Below are 23340 nucleotides of genomic sequence, written 5' to 3' on the forward strand. Positions count from 1 at the left end.
CCATTATTGATCAGTAGCATTCTGAGCTCCAGTAACACAAAAGGTTACTAGGTAGCACAGGAAATGGTGAAAGCAATCTTGCCTGGACAAAACTGAGTCTATTCTGAAACAATGATTGTGGACTTTGGAAAGAATGCTACTTTTTTTTCCCTCTCCAGTTTACTCTAAACCAGCGATACCAATTAGGAGAAAATGGAAAGATATATTCACTTTTTAAAAATTTGTCTCAAATCCTCATATCTTTGGTCAACAAACTCTTCTTCAAACATTTATTTAAGATCTTTTTCACCAAGCACCTCTTGTCAGGGTTCCTTTCATGATCCCACAGCTTTGGAAATGGTGGTTCCTAGCTGATTCCATTGAAGGCTGCCAGCTCACAGCCCCTGTCCTCACTCTCTGGAAATGGCTTTCATCAGCTAGCACCCCTGAGCCTCCCTGCAGACCCGGGGCACTCTACTCAGGGAGAGGCACATCACAAGTCACCAACCACACTTGGATGTAGGCCAAGGATTGTACTTAGGCTCACCTGAATGATGTTCCTGAACTTTTTACACCATAGTCTTATTTTAATAGAGTGATCTAGGCAACGATTCCTCCTTGGTATCCTTATCTATGCCCCCACTGGTGTTCTCTAATCTCTTGAATCAAAGATCCTCTCCCGGGATCTTTGCTTTCATTTTTTTTCTGCCCTGGTCCTTGATAGAGTTCCCAGGATTTACATTTGATAATGCTCAGTACTTCTCTTGCTCTCCTTCCGTACTGCGAAAGAAGCTCCCAACAGGTGAAAACAACTTGCTTTTAATTTTTAAATTAAATCAACTAAACAAAGGAGATAATATCTGTTAAAACACTCATAGAACCAGAAAGGGCTATCCAAATGTTAGTCAGGGGCAGCTGGGATGGAATAGAAAGAGCAAAGTCTCTGGCATTTGACAAATCTGGGCTCCAGTCCCAGTTCTGCTACTCGGCTCTGGGCAAGTCACTTGACCCCTCTTGGCCTGTTTCCTCACCTGTTAAACAGAGACCTACCTCACGAGGTAGTAATAATGAAGATTAATTGTGCAAAAGCACTTTGTAGAGGGTTAGGGGCCATTATTGCCCCTATCAGGACAGACCATCAGCAAACCCGTTTTTTCCTCAGGAGATCAAAGATAACAGTGAAATTAAGAATGCAGAAACAAATCTATATATCTGCAGTTAATTGATTTTTGACAAGGTTGCTAGGACCATAAAGTAGGGAAAGAGCAGTCTCTTCAACAGACGTGCTGGGAAAACTGGATATCCACATGAAAAAGAATGAAATTGGACCCCTACCTTATACTAGATATAAAAGTTAAATCAAAATGTGTCAAAGCCCTAAATGTAACACCTAAAACTATAAAATTCTTAGACAAAAATGTGGAAATCATGACCTTGGGCTTGGCAATAGATTCTTAGATATAACACTAAAAGCATAAGCAACAAAATAAAATATAGATAAATGACACTTCATCAAAATTAAAAACTTTTGTGCATCAAAGGCCATTATCAAGAAAGTGAAAAGACAACTCACAGAATGGGAGGAAATACTTGCAAATCACATATTTGATAATGGTCTAGTATCCGCTATTTATGAAGAACTCTTTCAACTCGACAACAACAAAACATTTAAAAATGGGCAGGATTCTTGGTGAGTGGCCAGGTCCCAGCTACAGCAGGGGAGTGGAGGGTGTGGGATGCTGGGGGTGCCCAGCTCTGAAGCTCAGTGTGGGGCCCAAGACTGGGGCCCCCAGCCCTTACAGCTGCTCCATGGGGAGCCCTGTCTGCACCCAGGGCCCTGAGCATTTGCTGAGGCATCTGGCTTGTTGAGGCAGGGGTCCCCAGGTCGGAATCCATGGAGGGCTCTGGGCACCTCTTTCAGTACTGATGGTGCCTCTGGGGAGCATGAGGACCCTGCAGCCCAGGCCTTGTCCTTAGGGTGTGGGAAACTGAAGGTCCCATTGACTGAGGTTGGCTTTTACGCACTTGATGCACTGATATGGTTTGGATTTGTGTCCCCACCCAAATCTCCTCTTGAATTGTAATCCCTGTAATCCCCAGGTGTTGAGGGAGAGACCTGGTGGGAGGTGATTGGATCATAGGGGTGGTTCCCCATGATGCTGTTCTCATGATAGTGAGTGAGTTCTCAAGAGATCTGATAGTTTTATAAGGGGCTCTTCTTCCTTTGCTTCCTTCACATGCACTCTTGCCTGTTGCCATGTAAGATGTGCCTGCTTCCCCTTCTGCTATGGTTGTAAGTTTCTTGAGGCCTCCTCAGTCATGCAGAGCTGAGTCAGTTAAACCTCTTTTCTTTATCAATTACCCAGTCTTGGGCAGTTTTTTTTTTTTTTTTTTGACGGAGTCTCACTCTATTGCCCAGGCTGGAGTGCAATGGTGCGATCTCGGCTCACTGCAACCTCCGCCTCCCAGGTTCAAGTGATTCTCCTGCCTCAGCCTCCCAAGTAGCTGGGATTACAGGCATGCACCACCACACCTGGCTAATTTTTGTATTTTTAGTAGAGACAGCGCTTCACCATGTTGGTCAGGATAGTCTCAAACTCCTGACCTCGTGATCCGCTCACCTCAGGCTCCTAAAGTGCTGGGATTACAGGTGTGAGCCACTGCACCCGGTCGGGCAGTTCTTTATAGCAGTGTGAGAATGGACTAATACATACACTTTACCTGGGTTATCACATCAGCCCTCACAAGTCCACAGGTAGGTGCTACTAGTACTGTTGTTTATAGGCTGCAGAAAATTTCAATGCTACTTTTGAAGATCAACAAAAGGTAAACAAATTTGCAAGGAATATGAGTAGGATAACAGAGCCGAAGGAAGAAACAGAAGTAAAAAGGAAACAACTCCACAATTTAGAAGATGTTTGCAATGACATCATGCTTGCAGATGATGACTGCTTAATGATACCTTATCAAATTGGTGATGTTTTCATTAGCCATTCTCAAGATGAAGCACAAGAAATGTTAGAAGAAGCAAAGAAAAATTGGCAAGAAGAAACTGATGCCTTAGAATCCACAGTGGTACCAATTCAGAGAGTGTTAGCAGATTTGAAACTTCAGTTATATACAAAATTTGGGGGTAACATAAACCTTGAAGCTGATGAAAATTAAACATTTTATAATACTTTAAAATTTTGCTTAACAAACTATAATATTGTTTGGAAAATAGAAAAAAATGGGCAAAGAACTTGAATAGATATTTCTCCAAAGAAGATATACATACAAATTGCACACAAACATATAAAAAGATGCCCAACATCACTGGTCAGCAGGGAGGTGCAAATCAGAACCACAACAAGATACCACTTTGCGCCCACTAGAATGTTTATAATTTTTTTCAAGAAAATGTCGGTGAGGATGTGGAGAAATTGGAACCCTCACACACTGCAGGTAGGAACGTAAAATGACACAGCTGCCACGGAAAACAGTTTGGCAGCTCCTCAAAAAGTTAAACATAGAATTACCAAAAGACCCAGCAATTCCACCCATAGGTGGAAAAAGAATTAAAGCAGGCAATCAAACAAGTACTTGTACATGATTGTTCATGGCAGCACTATTTCCGGTAGCTAAAATGTGAAAACAACCCAAATGTACATCGATGGATAAAAAACTAAATAAAATGTGGTCTATCCATACAATGGAATATTATTCAGCCATAAAAAGAAATGAAGCACTGATATATGCTACAAGGTAGATGAATCTTAAAAATAAAAATTATGATAAGTGAAAGGAGCCAGACCCAGAAGTTCAAATATTGCATGATTCCATTTATAGAAAATACCTGTGATAGATAAATCCATAGGGACAGAAAGCAGATTAGGGGTTGCTGGGGGCTCAGGGAAGGGGCAACAAGAAGTGACTCTTTAATGGGTACAGGTTTCAGGTAATGAAAAAGTTCTAGAACTAGACAGAAATGATGATTGCACAACATTGTGAGTGTACTAAATGCCACTGAATTGTACACTTTGAAGTGATCAATTTTATGTTTGTGACTTCCACCTCAATTTTTTAAAAGGGGCACAGTGAGGGAAAACAGGAGACTAAAGCTAAGGCTAAAAGCTTGGCAGGGTTGTATTCTTTAGCTTATCACCTTCCTACTCCTCCCTTCTTTCCAACTTCCAGAAATTTCTTGAAAGTGTCCATCTAGCCACTCTCCCTGTCTTCCTCAGATGCCCTTTGCCTTCAAAATCCAATTTTTTCCATCACCATGGAAAGGGTCTTATCAAATCCTTCACGCTGAGAGATTAGTAACTCAAACTATTAACACCTCTGTGGCCTACAAGCCTATTCCTTTGTTTAATACATGCATTTGGAAAGCAGACAAGGAGAAAAAGGACAATGCTTATCTTAAAGTAAGGAATAAAACATGGTGGCAGTTTCAGCACCCACAGTAGGGTAAAATTGGAGAGGGAGGAAGCCTTACAGACACCCCACAGAGCCTACCAAGTAGCTACCACCTACTCCATTTGTGCATCAAGGTAGCTTTGCCATCCAAGGCTGAAAGCTCTAGGGACAATTTAGAGAACTCTTAATGCCCATCCTGAGGTCCCATCTCTTCAACTCGCCAAACCTGGGAGCTTCTCTTCCAGCCAAAGCTGCTGAGATTCCACACAATACCTGTACTTTCATCTGCCCCCCTGGGGAAAGTCTCCAAGAACAAAGGGCTTTCTTTTCTCCAAAGAAGCCCCAACCCAGAAACAGCTTTTTTGCAGCTCTCTAACCTGAAAGCTTTCTCAAGGCCAAATTTACAGGAAATCCTTTTCCCTCCTGGGGCTCCACCTTTGTTGATGCTTCCCCTACTTGTTAGTGCTTGGGCATTCCAGAATCCGGGGAGGGAAGCTGGGATGAGAAATGCGCAGATGAGAGAGGGAGAGAAAGAAGAGAGAAAGACAGAGTGCAGACGGGCAGGAAAGGATTTCTCTTGACTTAGAGTCACTAGCAGGAACACTTAATACTTCCAGTCAGCCCAGTACTGCTGGAGACTTGCGGTCCAAAACGATAGAGTGTTTTTCTTTTCCCTTGTCCTACCCCACCTTTCATTTTCCGACATTTATCCTTTTGACAGTCCAGGATCAAATTACAAACTGCCTTTCAGGTTTCTGTTCTTCAGGGACCCCAAAATCTGACAGAAACAGCCAAGGGCCTAGGGGCTAATTTCTGGCGTCAAAGGAAAGTCCCTCTTAGGCACAAAATAATTCCATAAACAGATGTGGGACGTTCATTTAAAGCAGTGGTATTCAATCATGGCTGCAGATCAGAATTACCTGGGAGCTTAAAAAAAAACAAAAACAAAAACAAAAACCTGATGCCTGGGCTTCAGTTTAGACCAATTAAATCAGAGAAGGGGCCCAAGCATTTTTTTTTAAATTTTTATAGACAAGATCTCACTCTGTCACCCAAGCTGGAGTGCAGTGGTGCAGTCATGGCTTACTGCAACCTCAACCTCCTGGGCTCAAGTGATCCTCCCACCTCAGCCTCCCGAGTAGCTGGGACTACAGGTATGTGCCACTACACCCAGCTAATTTTAAAAAGTTGATTTTTCTCAATAGAGACAGGGGCTGTTGCTCAGCATAGTCTCAAACCCTGGGCTTAGTCAGTCCTCCTGTCTTGGCCTCCCAAAGGGCTGAGATTACAAGCATGACCCACCATGCTGGGCAGGTGATTCTTATATGAAGCCAGGTTGATAACCATAACTCAAAGCTATTGTCTCCATAATTAGAGATCTAGGTTTATCAAATAAGCAAATAAATGCTTAGAAATGCCTTAAAGGGAAAGGAAAAAAGAAGCCTACTATATGGAGTACCTACTGAATGCTGAGTCCTGGTGTGCCTTTGCAGACACACACACACAAATAGAAAAGATTTGGAAGGGAAGAATGGAAAGTGGGGAGGCTGAGGTTGAGGTTCAACTTGAAGGCAAGACCTGGCAAGCAGCCTAGCCTAGAGCTGGCTCTGCGAATGCAAACAGAAAAGAGCCCAGACGCTCTTTCTGAAGAAACTTCAGGATGAAATACCTGGGGAGGGGGAGACTAGCATTAATCCCACCTATAGCTAGAATAACCTTTCCTTCCATCTCTCCCAGTTTGTTAGGGGAAAACTATTCCCAAAAAATTTTACTAAAAGTGTGGGCTACTATGTTTACATAACCAGTGCGAATGGGGGAACTGAGAACACCCCTTCCTCCTCTCACCCCACCCCCAGAAGGTGCCTCCAGAACAAGGTAATTTGTGTATAACAAGAAATATTTGCAGACTGATAACATTACCTGGCTCCTTCAACTTGACATATTTGAAGGTAGCTACATCCTTGAAGCAATTGCTTCTGATTCCTCCCTTCAAAATATGTGTCTGCATTTCCCCCAACTGCCTAGCCTTCCCCCTATCCCCAACAGGGGCCACTGTGAAATGCAAAGTCAATTCTTTCCTTACCATGTCCTTAAAGCCTCCAAGGACAGCGGCAGTGATGATGCCCAGGAACAGGCCAACAATGTTGAGGATGGTGGCAGACCAGAGCAGGTGGTAGAGGTGGATGATATCTTGGCAACTGCTGACATCGATGTATTCGTAGTACCCACCAGTGATCTCCACCCGGCTGAACAGGGAGGAGCACGCTCCAGTCAGTCCCCAGGGAGCAGGCTGTCCTCCCCAACCCCCTCTCCAACCCTGGGATTGGGCTACCATACAGCTCAGTGAAAAGACAGGTGGGCAGGTGGGGAGCTGTAGTAAGAGACATCATAGCCATGCACTATAATAAATCAAAGTGTGATTGTTTATCCCCACTCCCCGAAAAAAATCCTTCCACCTGCCAGAAAAATACTTGTAAACATCACTAACACTAATCCTAGATAGCACTTATCGATACTTGCTATGTACCAGACACAGTGCTAAGCATTTCACATATGTGAATTCATTAAATTTGTGCTGTTTAATATGGTTGCTACTAGCCACACGTGGCTATTTAAATTTAAATTAAGTAAAATTAAGTAAAAAGAAAAATTCAGTTGGTAAGTCTCACCAGCTACATTTCAAGTGCTCAGTACTCGCATGTGGTTAGTGTTTACTATACCGGACACAGCAGATTACAGAACATTTCCATCATTGCAGAAAGTTCTGCAAATCCTTACAGTATTCTATCAAATAGGAACTATCATCATGCCCATTTTTACAGATGAAGAAAGTGAAGCATAGAGAAGTTAAAGAACTTGCCCAAGTCATAAGTGGTAGAACTGGGACCTGAATTCAGGCTTCAAAGACTTCAGTGTGTGCCCTCTCAAAATGAAACAAACAAACAAACAAATAAACAAAAACCAATGTCCTGGTAAAGAACTAAAGCTGAGTTGCTGCACAAAACCTGAAAGTTGCCTCTGTGGGGAGGCCTTTCTTGACCACTCTGTCCAAAGACACCCCTTCCCAGCCCTGTTGCTCTCTATCACATTATCTGCTACGGAATGAATTTTGTCCCTCCAAATTCATATGTTAAAGCCCTATCCCCCAATGTGACTGTATTTTTACACATGACTTTTAGAAGATAATTAAAGTTAAATAAGGCCATAAGAGTGGGGCCCTAATCAGATAGGATTGGTGGCTTTATAAGAAAAGGAAGCTCTCTCTCCTCCTCCTCCTCCTCTTTTTCCGCCTTCTCCCCTGACTTCTCCGCTCCGCACCCCACCCCCCACCAGCCTTTCTTTCTCTCCCTCCCTACTTGAATGTGAAAGGAAATGTCACTGTGAGCACAGAGGGGAAGTGGCTACAAGCCAGGTAGAGAGCCCTCACCAGAGCTCGACCATGTTGGCACTCTGATCTTAGACTTCCAGCCTCCAGAATTGTGAGAAATAAGTACATTTCTGTTGTTTAAGCCACCTGGTCTATGGTATCTTGTTATAGCAGCCCAAGCTAAGCAATACATCACCCTTTTCTAATTTCCCTGTAGCATTCTTTCCTATGTGAAAATATCTTACTGTTGTGTCTACTACGTTATTGTCTGCCTCCCCAACTTGAACATGAGCTCCATGAGGGCAGGAACAGTTCATTTTGCTCACTGCTGTGCTTGACACACAGTTGGTGTTACATAAATACCTGTGGAATTAATTAAATGAAAGTTCCTGTCCTCCTGGATGTCACAAACTAGTTTACAACTTGGCCACTGGAGTTCATTATGAATCCAAAACACTGTGGTTCTTAAAGTCACAACGAAACACCCTGGCATTAGGATGGTTATTACATGTGACTCCCCTGCTATAAGAATGCAAAAAAGGAAAAAGAAAAACAATCAAAGGTTGATCTCCAAAATGAATCAGAGAGGGATTATTCACATATGAAAAGACTTAAACTTTACAGATGAATTTATCTTCATATTCTTTAAAGTCAGTGTTTCTCTAAAGAGGTGAAGTCAGTGTGGTTACAGGGCAGACTGCCTCAGAATCATCTGTGTTTGTGTCTATGTGTGTCTGCCTGTTTGTATCAGTGCATTATTTGTGTGTGCCTGTGGGTGTCTCTGCGTGTATCTGTGGACGTATCTTTGAGAAAGAGAGATGGTTAAACATGCAGATTCCTGGGCCCAGCCCCAGTCCTAGTGAATCTGGTAGAATCTCTGGGGATGGGGTCAGGAATTTGTGTTAACAAGCTCATCAGTGTTTGAGACCCACTGTTTTTAATAGTAAGCTCTCGTAGTGGAATTTTTTTTTTTTTAATATTTTTTGTAGAGACAGGGTCTTGATATGTTGGCCAGGCTGGTCTTGAACTCCTGGCATCAAGTGATACTCCCACATCAGTGTCCCAAAGTGCTGGGATTCCAGGTGTGAGCCATTACACTCGGCCCATAGTGGAATTTTAAGGGAGTTTCAATTAATCAGAGTTTGAATTGGATTTCAGTATTTTCAGGAGCGTATCTCAAGAGCCCATGCATAAGCATACATTGTCTCCTATTAGTTGGCATTGTACTAGGCCCTGGGGATAGGGTAGGGAGGATGCACAGATTACTTACTGCCCCCCAAAAGGGACAGCTGTACAAGGACTATTCTCTGAACAGCAAAGGCCTCTGTGTATGGGTGAGTGTGGAACTGTAGGAGCACCTTTGTGGCTTGGGAGTCAACTTCTGACATCCCCCAAAGTATGTTTGCCTGCCTCCTAAAACACCGAGGGTGGACTAGTAGTATATATAGGCAGGCAGTATGCCATAGCTGACTCTGAAGTCAGACTGTGTTTGAATCCTGGCTCTGTCACCAGATGCTGACTCTAGCAACTTTCTTTCTTACTCTTAGGTTACTTACTTAACTTCTCTGAGCCTGGGGATGTAATGCCAGCAGGCATGAAAGCAGTACTCCGACATATAATAAGATCCCCCACTAAAATATGTAGCTACATTTTGTTCCTTCTAAGAGCCAGCCTCTGGCAACACAATTCAAACCTTTGAACCCTGTTCTTAAAGGTATTAACACTTTATTTTGTTTTTTGTTTGTTTGTTTGGTTGGTTGGTTGGTTGGGTTTTTTCTTTTTTTTCTCCTTTTTTTTTTTTTTTTTTGAGACAGGGTCTTGCTCTGTCACCCAGGCTGGAATGCAGTGGTATAGACATGGCTCATTGCAGCCTCAAACTCCTTGACTCAAGTGATCTTCCAACCTCAGCCTCCCAAGTAACTGGGACTGCAGGCTCACACCGCCATGCCCAGCTAATTTTTGTAGAGCTGCGATTTTGACATGTTGCCCAGGCTGGTCTTGAACTCCTAGGCTCAATCTATCCTCCCATTTCAGGCTCCCAAAGTCCTGGGATTACAGGCGTGAGCCACTGTGCCTGGCCAGTATTAAGACTTTGTAGGCACAAACCACAATATGGGAATAGGATAGTAGTTTGTCTTAAAATATTCAATAATTTTAGATAATATATACTTGGTTTCAGTTTGAGTGGTTCCAGCAGCTATTTAATTTTTTTTTTCACTGAACCATGAAGGAAAAGAAAGCTAATTCTTAGATATGGTTCGGGTTTAGCAAATTAATGTGGTTTTTTTCTGCTTGAGATTCAGGATCCCATTTGCTTCAGTCTCTGGGCAGAGCTTCCTCTGAAATTGCACCTTTTACATTCCCACTGCTCCCATCCTCATGCCTCCATCACTGTAAGGCTGTCCTGCCAGACTCTACTGCTGCCTGATTACTCTTCCTAAAACACTTTTAAAAACATGTCATTCCCTTAATCAAAACCCTTCTGTGGCTCCCCAGTACCTTCAGGGAAGTGTTCAAATTCCTCAGTCTGCCAAAGTCCAGTACCAAAATGGAGTACACACTCCAGCCAGGCTGGAGTCCACAGAAGCCCCACACTGGTTATGCTGGGTACTAATTCCAAACCTGTGCTCAGATTTCTCCCCTGCATTGAAGGTATTGCTTTCTGTTCTCTGCCTGTCCTAATCTTTCTCACTGCTCAAAGCTTCAATAGTGCCTTCTTCAAAGATGCCACTACCCATTCATTAGCTTTTTCCTTAGACTCCCATAATCTATTCCTCTTAGTTTGGCACTTTGTGTATATCAATAATTCAGTTATTTATTTAATCTAATATGTACTGGAGCGTATCAGTGCTAAATACTGTGCTGGTGCTAATGTTACAATCAAGGCCAAGGCCGACATGATGTTTCTGTTGAAATCGCAACGTTTTGAGGGCAAGGGTCGTCTCTTAACATTCCTTTGGGTCTCTCTCACTGCCTAGCACAGTGGTAGAAACATTAAAGGTCATCAATAAATACTCGGTGAATGAGTAACTGAGTGCAAAGACTAATTATTGTATTGATCATGAGATTGATTACCCAATGTGGGCTTTTACCCCCTTGCTCTCAACATTCTGGGTGGACCTAGAGAAACGGATAAGTTCTCTGTGTTTCAGTCTCCTACTTAACAAAGTAGGCAGCAGAAGATCTTAGATAGGGCAGGAGGGTATCCTTCTGCTCTTCCATAAGGGCCTGGAGCACTCACCAATTCTTGGTGGACAGGCAGTGGCAACGGCCAGCCTCTGTGTGTCTCTCTCCTGCTGTATGCATTCTGCATATACATTTAAGTCCCCCTCCCTGCCATCCCCCTGGCAAATTGAGTTCCTTAAGGGCAAAGCTGTGTCTTATTGATGCCCATTCTTTTAGAACAGCCCCTAGCACATAGTAGGAGCTCAAGAAAAGTCTGTCGAAGAAAGGAGTGAATGGAAGTAGGCGATCTTCCTTCATTTTGTTACCAGCTAATGCTGTTCACAAATCACTTCATTTCCTTTAGGTTACGTGCTGAAAACCAGTGATATTGATTTGACCTTTCCAAAGATGAGTGAGTAGGTGAAAGCCTGAAGTACTCTGAAAGGCAACTTTCTCTGTACTTTACTCTGAAAGGACACAGCTGAGGAGCTGTGTCCTAGAGAAAGCCACCTTCCTGCATGAGGCTAAATAGAATAATCTATGTTTGGTATTAAATCCTCAACACCCCTGACGTCAAAGAAGGTCTGTGGGTTCGGGGGGACAGTAGAGACTCTGTTTCTGTAGTACTGTACAAATGACTGCCTGATGTTTTTGTTTCCACTTTTTTTTTTCTTGGCCTCCTTTCCAGGAAATGGACTGGAGGAGCTGGCAATTGATTAAAAATAGGCTTCGTGTGAGGAAAACAAATACACATTTGGCAAAATTAAAGTCTCCAAGCCTCAGAATGCTTATTGCTAGCTATATTTAGGCCTTGAGTTTAGATCTCTTTGGCTCTGGGTGGAAAAAGCCCCAGGTCAAGAAAAAACGTTTTCCTCTATTGTGGACCCTCGCCTCTTCAGTCTCAGCCTGGGTTTATGGCCTGGTGGGACTGTTTCCTCAGGAAAAGCTAAGGAAGTCCTTTTCTAGTGGTTTTGCCCTTGGAATCTTAGCACTACAGACTTGGGAAAGGGCTTTGAGAGATGTCTGGGGCTGACTTCCAGGCACTAGGTAGGTGAAAGATATTTCTAGACTTGAAGATCTTTAGCAGGACTGTTCCCATGACCCCTCTCAGTTGCCTAGTCCAATATTTTATTTTCCCCAGTGAAAAGGGAGTTCTTCTTTTTGTTCCTTTTCAACAAACATCACTCCCTTTTCATCAGCTCTTTATTCATGCCCAGCCCTGTGCTGGGGCCAGGGAAGTATAGATAAGATTAAGTCATGCTCCCTGCCCTTAGGGAGTGCATAGTTTTGCACAGATCCTCATAAAATTCCTTGAAGACTATTCTGGTATAACTTGCTTTAAGAAAGTAAGGAAGTCGATTTTTATGAAGTTCAGAATGACAGGAAGATAGAAGGGACTTGAGCCTCCACTTTCAAAAACAATTCACCTGAGGGCTCAGCTAAATGGAATTTAAAGTAGGATTTTGTGTATTCAAACCTTTTTCAGAAACACACTGTCACAGAGAGAAAGGTGTGTCTGCAAGGAATCACTTCTCAGCCCTCTCAGTGGGCCTCCTCTCTCCTTGAGATCTCAGGCCCAGTTCTGGCCAGCTCCCAGCACCACCCTAGGAGGCCATGAAATGGGAAAGGAGAGGAGAGCACCAAGGAAAATGGAGAAGGATGGCAGGGGGAGGGAGAGAAGAGGGAGGAGATAAAAACAAAGGGAAAGACAGATCGGGGAAAGAAGGATGAGGGGAGGCAAGAGGAAAAATAGTAAAATAACCCCAATTCCCCTAGGACCTGTGTTACATTTCTTTGATCATGTCTGTAAGGATGGGCTGAGGAAGTACAGTTATAGCCAGCTCTCAATCATTGCTGCTAAGGAGGGATGTCTTTTACAAGTGATGGTTATTATTACAACATAAATAATTGAACTCCCCAGACAATCCCTAAACCTCATTTGAATCTGTAAATTTCTCTTTCTCCACTGCCAAACCTTTCAACGAAACAGGACTGGCACAAGCCAAGAAGGTAAAGGGCTGGTGTATGGTCTCTGCCTTCTCCTCCCTGCCTCTAGCCTGGCAAGTCTTAATCCTTAAACCAGAGTAACTGACCCCAAAATACCAACAGTAGGGAATGTGAGTGAGGAGGGGGCTGCATCCACCTGCTGCCTCTGAATCTAGCTCCATCCAGCCCCACTCTGCAGGTTCCTCCCCTTACTCTCTCCCTCCCATGACCCTCAGTTCGCCTTCACTAAGATTCTGAAGGAAATACGTGCATGACAGACATTGGTCAACATACCCTGCATGGAGAGGTGTTCACTCACTGTGCACATCACCTACGCACACATCCCTATTGATTCCACCTTCCAGATTGCTCTTAAAATGATTCCCTGCTTTGTATTGTCTCCAACTTGATCTAGGCTCCATTCTTTATGGCCTGCACTCTTGCAGTGGCCTCCTAGCTGCCTCCATTCCTCAACCACTCAAGTCCGTCTTCCATGCTGTACCCTTCGATGGCCCCCAATTGCCTACAGGGTCAAGTCTGAAGTCATTCTTATGGTCAATGAGTTCTCTATCATCTGATCTCTGGCTACACCTCTGTCTCACCTCCTACCACACCTTCTGTAACTACCTCCACCTCCTACCTCTTCACAACTACCAGGAATATCCTTCCCACCTCTATGTTCTTTTGGTTTGTCTCCTAATTCTCTACTTATTCTGTAAGTTTCAGCTCCCACATCACCTACTCTTTGACACTGCTCCCTCCCAGCAAATTCGCCAGAGTCCTCACCACATCCACTAATCCCCACTGCACTTATCACATTATATTGCAATCGATTGTTCACATGTCCATCCTCTTTACTAGTCTGGGAGCTCCTCAGTGGCAATCTCTGTATTCCTAGCACCTAAATATGTTTTGAAAGAAAGAATAAAGGATGTTTTAGCAATTTGGAGTGCACAGAGCCAGAGTGGTTGCAGCAGAACCAGCACCAAAACTGCTCCTGCCTCAGAACCTTTGCACTTGCTATTCCCTCTGCTTGAAACTCTCTTTCTCCAGGTATCTACCTGGGTTGCCCACCCCCACAACTACATTCAGGTCTGCACAAATGTCACCTGCTCAAAGAGGCTTTCCCTGGCTACTCTACCTAACACAGAGTGTGCATGCAGGTGCACATGCACACACACACACAGACACACCTCATCACTATCTACCTCTCCTGCTTCATTTTTCTTCAGAGCTCTGATCACCACCTGGCATTATATTATATATTTATGTATTTCTTGACTGTCTCCCCTACTATAATATAAGCTCCACAGGGGAAAGGACTTCTGTTTTGTTGGCTGCTGAATCTTCAGTGTCTAGAACAGAGCCAGGCACTGAGAAGGTACTCAGTAATACTGTTAAACGTGGGTATAGACAGAGCTGAGTTTGAATCCTATACATACTATTTTCAAGTTCTGTGTAACCTTGGGCTAGTTGTCTGTTTCCTCTGAACTTCACTCTCCTCATCTATAAAATGAGGATTACTCTGCATACATCATAAGTAAGAATTAAATGAGATAAAGTACGTGAAAGTACCTAGCATGATGCCTGGCACAGAGAAGGCAAGTAATGTCTATTAGCCAAAATCTATTAACAGATCAATGTCTTCCACTTCCCTAATTCCCACAATGCACCCTTCCTTACTCTCAGCCCTTCTAGTGTCCATTGTGGTCAAACTGTTATTCCTGTGTCTGGGCCTCAACACTTACTTGCCACAGTTGTAGAGGTCACAGCAGAAGCAGGTGTTGCCCCGGATGCGAGGTGTGCAGAATTCACGGCTGAGGTGAGGGCAGTTAACCTGAGGGTATATAACAGTGAGGAGATGAGCCGGCATTGGATAGGAGGCAGGACCCTCTGGGATTGGAAATGCGAGTTAGTGACTGATGGAGACAGTAAGGATGGCTTTGAAATGAACACACCAATGTGTGGGAGGGATGGGGCTGGGCGGTGAGCTGGCCGAACTTGTGCATGAGGCAAGTCACTGTGTAGCTGGGCTCATGTCCAGCCTCAGCCACAGCCCTTGGTGCCCCATGCCTGAATGGTGGAGACAGAGAGGAGGAAGGACAGATGGAAGGACAGACAGAAGAACGAATGGACTGGAGGAGATGAGGATATGAGGGCAGGGAAAATCAGGGTACAGGAGGAAAGCAGATAAGGTGGGAAGGAAGACAGAGGGGCCGGCGCATGCACTCTGAAGTACAATAGTACCTCTCTAGCTGCCTGGGTAAGGTTCCTCATAACCCTCGTGGAAGGAGAATTTTTGGTTGAGGAACTTATGACCTTATATAGGAAAAATAGGGTTAGGGGGACCAGGGTTACAAGTGAACCTATGGAAGTCATTGTTAATATTTTTACAGTCACCAAATTAACACAAGAAAGCTATCACGACAAAATCTAGAGAACAGCAATGACATTTTACACATTTTGAGTTAGTAAAAAGGTTTTAAAAATGGGAAAGAATTCCATTTACCATCTCTTCTTAGCAAGAAATTTTCCAGCTTTCTCCCCCATCCAGATACAATGAAGTGCTGGTAAATTTGTCTTGCTTTGTTATAGAGAATATTCATAGCAAATAGGCATTTTTTTCTATGTTGGGTCCTTCATCCAAATGCTCACTGCCTTTCAGACAAGCTGTTATCATATACACATTTCTATTCCTCCTATCTAACCTGAGAACAGTGAGAGAAATAGTAAATTTATGGTTGTTAAAAGAAAAAGTAGTCAAGTGGACGGCAGAGACATAATCAAAGTATTTGGCATAGTGCCTTTGGAGCAGGACTGCTTTGCCTTACTCCAAGGGCACCTATTCACATTGTATTTTATGTAAAATGGCTTCCCCTGAAGCTGTGCAATGCAGTGGCCATTTTACATCCACTTGCCTTCCTTTTCTCTTCCCAACTGAAAGTTGGGAAAGTTTACCATTTTCTAACTATTTGGGAATGATTGACTTTCAATGTGAGGTTAATAGAGTACAAAATTGTCAAGATTCCTGGAAGCCTAGGTACAGTTTCATATGGAGAAATCCCTGGGTTGGGAAGGGATTATTGCATACTGAAATGAAAACTCTCCCAAAATGATCTGGAGTCATACTTTGCCTCACTACGCATTGCATCTAGCTCTGCCTGAGGCAACATGGAACATAAGGAGAGCTGTTTGGGGCAGAAGAGAGACTCATCTGTGCATGCTCAAGCATTATTAGGCTGGCCTCTTGGACGTGTTATGAGAGGGGCCAGGCTGACAGTCCCAGCCTCCCCAGAGCATAGAGGTGGATCTGGCTTCTCAGTTACCTTCATTTGGCTTCCAGACCCATCCTATGTGTGGAACTCAGGCTCTGCCTCCGTAGTTCAGGCCTAGTGCCCTGGTGGGGCTCCCACTTTTATTCCAACTGAGCACTGAGTTCAGGCTCCCACTTTTATTCCAACTGAGCACTGAGTTCAGGCAACTGAACCATCATCCACAGAGATGGGGGAGGGGCATGTCCTGTGGCCTCTGTACGCTCATCTGTCCCCCTGAGGATCAAAGCCACATACGGGGAGGCTTCCGGCTGGGGTCAGAGGGTTAGCCTGTGGCCACAGAACAAAGTAAAACTGATTAGGCCTCATGAGGCTCCAACCTATGACCATGGCCTCATTAGCAATGTGCTCTGACCCACTGAACAAATCAGCTATACATACCTAGAAATAAACCTTAGGCCCATGAAAAGGAGTAAAAGAAAGGGTATTTCAGGCAGAACAGGGGACTTTCCCAGGAGGTAAAGACATGCAGCCTCATTCTGGCTCACCTCCTCAGCTTCCTTCTGGGATGTCTTGGGAACATAATGGCACCGGTTAGCATAGAGTGGTTTCAGATCCTGAAAAGGGAAACACCAAACCAAAGGGGTTTTGGCTTTGGAAAATAAAGCAGCAAGTGTTGTACTTGGTAATAAAAGGTTTGAAAACACACACACACACACACACACACACACACACATAGAAGCAGGCAGGCAGGAGATTGGGTTAGTTTCTGAAAGTTACCTGTCTAGGGAGACTGAGTGAAGATTAGACAAAAATACTTTAAAAATTACTTTCTATTAGACTACTTGGTTAATGAGAAATTATGAAACTGATTGAGAAATGGGCTTCTTGAAATTTCCTCTGTTTTCTTTTACTTCTAGTCTTTGTCTTCTTGTAAACAGTCCCCAGGGGACAAGATGCAAAACTCCAGGTTATTATGAAATGACACTTTCAAACTAAGGGAGATGAACTCCAACAATGAGGTTTCATTATCACCTGCGGACAGGACTAAGGCTGGCTGACTTGTACCTCTTGCTGTCATTTCCACATCACTTTCAAAAGGAAGAGCTCGGGAAGCAAGCCTCAGGAGAAGGGGCAGCTCCTGAGGCTGCTGTAGATTTTAACTCAATTGAACTATGAGCCATTTTCACCCAACTACATAGATTAGATAAAGTCGGTGAACTCCAAAAACACTATTCAAGCCTCAGAAAACTAATATGGGGCTCAAGGACAGTCGATTTACTCTGCTGGGTTGGCCAGCTTCCTGATGAGAGAGAGCTATCATGCATGGGGGTTGGGGTAGAACCAATAGACACAAGCCAGGGCTGCCTGGAAGCTTCCAGGCAGGAGCTGCTGTTCATTTTATGGACTGATGCTAAACATCCCCTGAGTGGTAGGGGGCTTCTGCCAAAGGCACCTTAGGACAGGACAAACAACTTACACAAATTGACCTTGGGGTTTGGCAGAAGTATCCAGGCAGAGAGAATTTATATATTGTCTCCTTCCCTTCTGCCCCTACTTCTTTCACCATTTCCGATCATCTCGGTGGCTGCTTTTCCCCACACATGTGATTTAGTATCTCTTGTACTTGGCACTCAAATGCCTCCTGCCTTCTAGCCGGCCTCCCCATTAAGGATATAGGACTTTTCACCAGCTAGCTACTTCTACATGAAACTCCTGCCTGCTCAATGTTCTAAAAGTACCTTGCCTTGTTAGCTTAGCCTGGAGTCTGGTTGGAAAGGAATGAGGGTGTTCATGCTCACACCTGGAATGGCTTATTGCCCATGTTTGGTGTTTGGGTGGTGGCAGAATAATTATCATAATTATCCTGCTGAAGAGGAGGCTTAATGTGCTGGTTGCAGCCCTTCTCACCTCCTGGTTTTGCAAAAAGCATTCAGCCACCAAATGCCCTAAATGAAGACAGATGTGTGATAGTTGCCCATTTGCTGCCTCTGGCTGATACTCTTCATTGAGGTCCAGAAGAGGAACAAGAACAAGACAACTGGAAGGCAAGAAAAGGTCACTAAGCCAGAGTTTGGCAACCTCTGTAATCTGAAGGGCTACCAACTATGGCGTGAAGGGGTAGAAAAGGAAATTGTTTTATATTGAGTGTCTGCTCCATGCCAGGCCCTCTTAGGGCATGTCCATACCCATTATTTAATTTCATCCTCATGCTAACCCTGAAAGGTAAGTTACTACTATGTCCATTTGGAAGAAAAGGAAACTATAGTACAAGAAGGTAAAGTGATTTTCCAAGCTAGTTAATGGCTATACTAGGGAGAGGGGAAAGAAAAGAAATATGAGACAAAAGAGAGATGATACAAGCACAGAGAGAGGGGTGAGTGAGAAGGTAGTAGGTCTTGAGAGGAAGTTCAGATTCACCTAAGCCAAAGGAACAGGGAAAGATGATGTTAAAGGGCCTCAACAATAGGACAGCTGGCTCTCACCCATCCAAGCTGTGCTAGGGTCCAAATGTGCCTTTCATTTAAGTTGGCCAATAGATATCATCATAGATTAATAAAGCCTCCTTCCTCAAAACTCTCTGGATGTCAACGAGGACTAGCCAATGTCTTAGGGCAGGTACAGTATAAGCAGAAAGATTTTCTTAAATATTCATCCAGTCTTACCCCCAAATACTTGAGTCAAATGCTGTACTGCAGGTCACCAGCAGCAGGAGGTACAGAGGGCCTGGACTCAGAAGCAAGTAGTGGTCATTAGAGGAAACTTCCAGTAAATATAATTTGAATTTTTGCCCATTGCCTTTGACTGGAGCCAATGATCAAAAACATTGGAATGTCAGGAAAATGCAAATCAAAACCGTAATGAGATACTGCTTCATACCCACTAGGATGGCTGGAATCAAAAAGTCAGATAATAATGAGAGTTGATGAGTATGTAGCAAAATCAAACCCATCAAACACTGCTGGTGGGAACGTAAAATAGTGTAGACACTTTGGAAAACACTCTGGCAGTTCCTCAAACAAATAAACATACTTACTATATGATCCAGCAATTATACTCTTAGGTAGAAAGAAAATGAAAATGAAAACAAAAACATATATCCATGCATAAATTTGTACATAAATGTTTACGGTAGAATTATTCATAATGACCAAAAAGTGGAAACAACTCAAATGTACACCAACCAGTGAATGTACAAAGAAAATGTGGTACACCCACACAATGGAATACTATTAGTCCGTAAAAATGAAGTACTTGATACAACATGAATTAATCTTGAAAATATTACACTAAGTGAAAGAAGCCAGTCACAAGAGAATATATATGTTATATGATTCCATTAATACAGAATGTCTAGAATAGGGATACCTTACACAAAGAAAGTATATTAGTGGTTGCTTGGGTCTGGGGAGAATGGGGGATTATGGAGGTGAAACCTAAATGGTATGGGGTTTCTTTTCAAGATGATGAAAATCTAAAATTGACTGTGGTAATGGTTGCACATAAGTAACTGATATATACTAAATACATTAAAAATCATTGAATTATACACATTAAATGGGTGAATTGTATGTGATGTGAATTATATCTCAATAAAACTATTAAAAAACATTAGGAGTGAGAGGAAGAGGGGAAAAAAAGGAAGCCATTTTAGTTCATGCTGCCATCAAAATCTACTGCAGGCTTCTTAGCCACTAGGCCTATGTTGCCATGGAGACTGCCTCAGAATGAATACTGTTTGTCAAATGGGGATAATAATGCCTGCCCTATATATATCACAGGATTACTGTGGGTCTCATATGAGGTAATAGATGTGAAGGCACATCGAAAAGCTAAATGCACTACACAAAAACAAGGAATTATTGTTATTAAGATGGCTTCTGTTGAATACAAAATAGTATGCATACTATGATTGACTGCAACTATGCTACAAAAATAGGTATATACTTAGCAGCTAATATGGAAAAACAATAAAAATTGTCAAGTTAGGGTGGTAGAATTATGGATGTTTAAAGTTACTGGTGTGTCATTTGACTTTATAAGAAGAAAAAGATGATGAAAAAGATGGCTGATCTCAGCTAAGATCAGAAGGGATGGATCTGGTAGAGGGGCCTACATTTATATTCCTGGTCCCGAAAGAAAATCAGGCAAAGGGCCTTTCTCTGGCATCCCTTATTTTTCCCCTTGCCCAGGAATTGTTTCTTCAGATGCCATTGCACAGACTGTTTGGGTGACAGCATTGACCATAAGTCATGTGGCTTCTTGGTGCTCTCTCTCTACCCTGTTACCCCCAACACTAGTTCTAAGCAATTCCCTTGACCCTTTGCCTTCCCAAATCTTACCCACATGTCAAAGGCCTAGCTCTAGCCTTACCACCACTGAATGCCTTCTCTGACCCCTGGAATCCAAGATAAGCCACTATGGCACTGGGAGTTTGTTCCCCCAGCTTAGACCCCGTTCTCTAGATGTCTGCATGTCCATTGGTGTCTTCACCTTGACTGCCAACTCCTTGAGAAAAGGGATTGTGTCTTCTCCCTCTCATGTAACCCTCATGGCACTTAGCAAAGGGCTGAATATCCAGCACACATTCAGTGCGGCCTTGTGATATTGTATATTTACTTTAACTCAGGACAAAAAAATACTCACAATGTGTCTGGCAGCAAAGACCCCGTCAACTATGGCACAACAAAAAGCTGCAATCACACCAAAGCTGATAAACACGATAGAAGCCACCAGCTGTAGAGGGGAATGAAACAAAAGCGTCTGTTAGCCTTCCACTCTTGCTGCCTCTGGGGACCAGGTGATCCCCAAGAGACTTCCAGCAAAACAGAACTCTAGCCTACCACCCCATGGGAATGCTCTTTTTGGTCATGCAGGATGAGTGGAAGGGAGGTAGGCAGGGGAGGCAGAGAATGGGCAACTGAAGCAATTTTTACATTTTCAAGGAAAGCTAAGAAATTCACTCTGTGAGCACCAAATGAAGAGGAGGCTTGCTGGTATCTAGCGTGCTGTCCATGAAGGAATTTGACTGCATGGCCCTTCCATCCTTGGACTCAGAAATAATGTTGGACTTTTGACATTAGGTAGTTCAATCCTCTGTTTTATTTATGTAGAAATGGAGGCACAGTGAGGGGAAGTGGTGTGCCCAGGGTCTCCATCTAGTCTGTGGAAAAGCCTGGTGCCCACCAACTCCTAGTCCAGTGTTCTTTTTACCCCCTCACACTGCTATTTGATGCTATAGTGGGCACTGATGAAGGCAATGATGATTCTGAGGTCCTGCAAAACTCTACATGACTTTCTGCAACATTGAAGAACCAGGACATTCAACTTAAGACTTATATGTCAAGGACATTTTACAAAGGATTGAAGTCTCTGATCAACTTTGTATGGTACATATTTTTTAAATTTTTAAATTTTTTTTAGAGACAGGTCTCCTATGTTGCCTAGAGTGGTCTCAAACTCCTGGGAACAGGCAATCCTCCTACCTCACCCTCCCAAAGTGCTGGAATTACAAGTGTGAGCCACCATGCACAGCCAGTATGGTACATATAAAAACTTTCAAGTAAGACAAATGTTTACTTGAACCAGGCTGCCCTATTCTCTAATTGTGTTAGATAACAGAAATTTTCCTAATAATTTGTCTACTATTACAAAGATGCTACTACAACCCAATGTGGGGGAAAATAGGAATTTCAAGGCATTTCCAGGGGGCAGGGATAGATGCTACCTGAGCCCACCATCTGCCTGTGTTGACCCTCAGAACTAGATGGAATCAGCACTTTTTTTCCCTGAGGTTTTTGGAAGAAAAGAGGGGAGATCACATGGCATTAAGTTACTCTCTATGGAGAAGGAGAAAATCAAAATCAAGGCCACCCTGGGCGCAGTGGATCATGCCTGTAATCCCAGTACTTTGGGAGGCTGGGGCAGGTGGATCACTTGAGATCAAGAGCTCAAGACCAGCCTGACCAACATGGTAAAACCTCATCTCTAATAAAAATTAAAAAAAAATTAGCCAGGCATGGTGGCGTGCACCTGTAATCCCAGGTACTCGGGAGGCTGAGGCAGGAGAGTGGCTTGGATCCGGGAGGCGGAGGTTGCAGTGAGCTGAGATTGTGCCACTCCACTCCAGCCTGGTGACAAAGCAAGACTCCATCTCGGAAAAAAAAAATCAAGGCCACCCTAGGGTTCTCCCGCCTCAACAGGCTAGGAGGAAATACTTATCTCCTTTGGGAGTTGTTCAGAAACCTCTCCTCATAATTCTCACTTTACAGTGCTACAGAGAATTGGTAAATCAAGTATCAACAATGTCATGAAATTGGCATTATTAGCTACGCTATGGTCAGCTCTACAATTAAAATTCCCCCATTATTTTGAATAATTTAAGCCTAAAGTGCAAACACAACTGGCAAGGAGGGAGTCCAGGTAAAATGGAAGAAGAAAGCTATTAGAACTCCCTTAAGGGTGATTTCCCACATCGCTGGGGGAAAACATATGGTTAGAGTTCTCTGTCCCTGGAACTATTACGTTATCTGATTAAACTTGCTGTGAAATAGACCCCATTATCAAAGTTTCAGTGCCACAGAGACTGTACAGGGGGAGCCCAATCACAATCTGACCACTCACCAGGCATCTTGATTTACGACTCTATAAAACTGCAATATGCTTTCAATTCAGTCTGTATCTTCTACCCTTACCCTTGAGGAAGCCTTTTCAGACTGAACCAGGAAAGTACAAAAGCTTGCCCTTGTGGGTCCCTGTTAAGACATAGAAGCTTCACCTTCTGTTTAATGCTTGTCCTTCCTTTCAATCTTACAACATGCTTAGCTTTGAAATATGGGTAATGGAGATACTTTAGGATGGCTTTATAATTTTATTTTACCTTTTTTTTGTGTGCCACAAGTACATTTGCTCATGCAATCAAAGTCTGCTATATTGTAATCTCCTAAAAGGCAGGAACTCTCTGTGAAAACTTGCCCAAAAGATTATGTATCAGAGAGAAAGATGTGAGGGCCACCAGTAATTCAGGGCTGTAGTAACAGAAATGGAAGCCAAAGCATTCTAGGTGAGGATCATAGCCTGACTGGATAGGCTGGAGCACTCCTTTGGGAGTAAGGAGGAAAGCAAAGGGCAAGATCCAGAATATTCTATCCCTTTGGCATAAGGAATCTAGCT

General features: G+C 43.3%; 1 protein-coding gene across 3 annotated transcripts in view; it reads right to left on the minus strand.

Moving 5' to 3' along the window:
* Window positions 1–23340, minus strand: part of TMEM255A (transmembrane protein 255A) — a 52095-nt gene that overhangs the window by 11783 nt on the left and 16972 nt on the right. Inside the window, exons 4-8 of one of the 3 annotated variants that reach the window (XM_011977180.1) lie at window positions 20815–20904; window positions 16716–16784; window positions 15143–15214; window positions 14644–14732; window positions 6461–6623 (exon numbers count right to left, since the gene is read on the minus strand). In XM_011977180.1, the coding sequence (XP_011832570.1) occupies window positions 6461–6623; window positions 14644–14732; window positions 15143–15214; window positions 16716–16784; window positions 20815–20904 (483 nt within the window). The remainder of the gene's footprint in view (window positions 1–6460; window positions 6624–14643; window positions 14733–15142; window positions 15215–16715; window positions 16785–20814; window positions 20905–23340) is intronic. The other 2 variants (XM_011977181.1, XM_011977183.1) reach the window with 2 other exon arrangements.

Source organism: Mandrillus leucophaeus, unplaced genomic scaffold, assembly GCF_000951045.1.
Source record: "Mandrillus leucophaeus isolate KB7577 unplaced genomic scaffold, Mleu.le_1.0 Scaffold174, whole genome shotgun sequence".
In the NCBI taxonomy this organism is placed as follows: Eukaryota; Metazoa; Chordata; class Mammalia; order Primates; family Cercopithecidae; genus Mandrillus; species Mandrillus leucophaeus.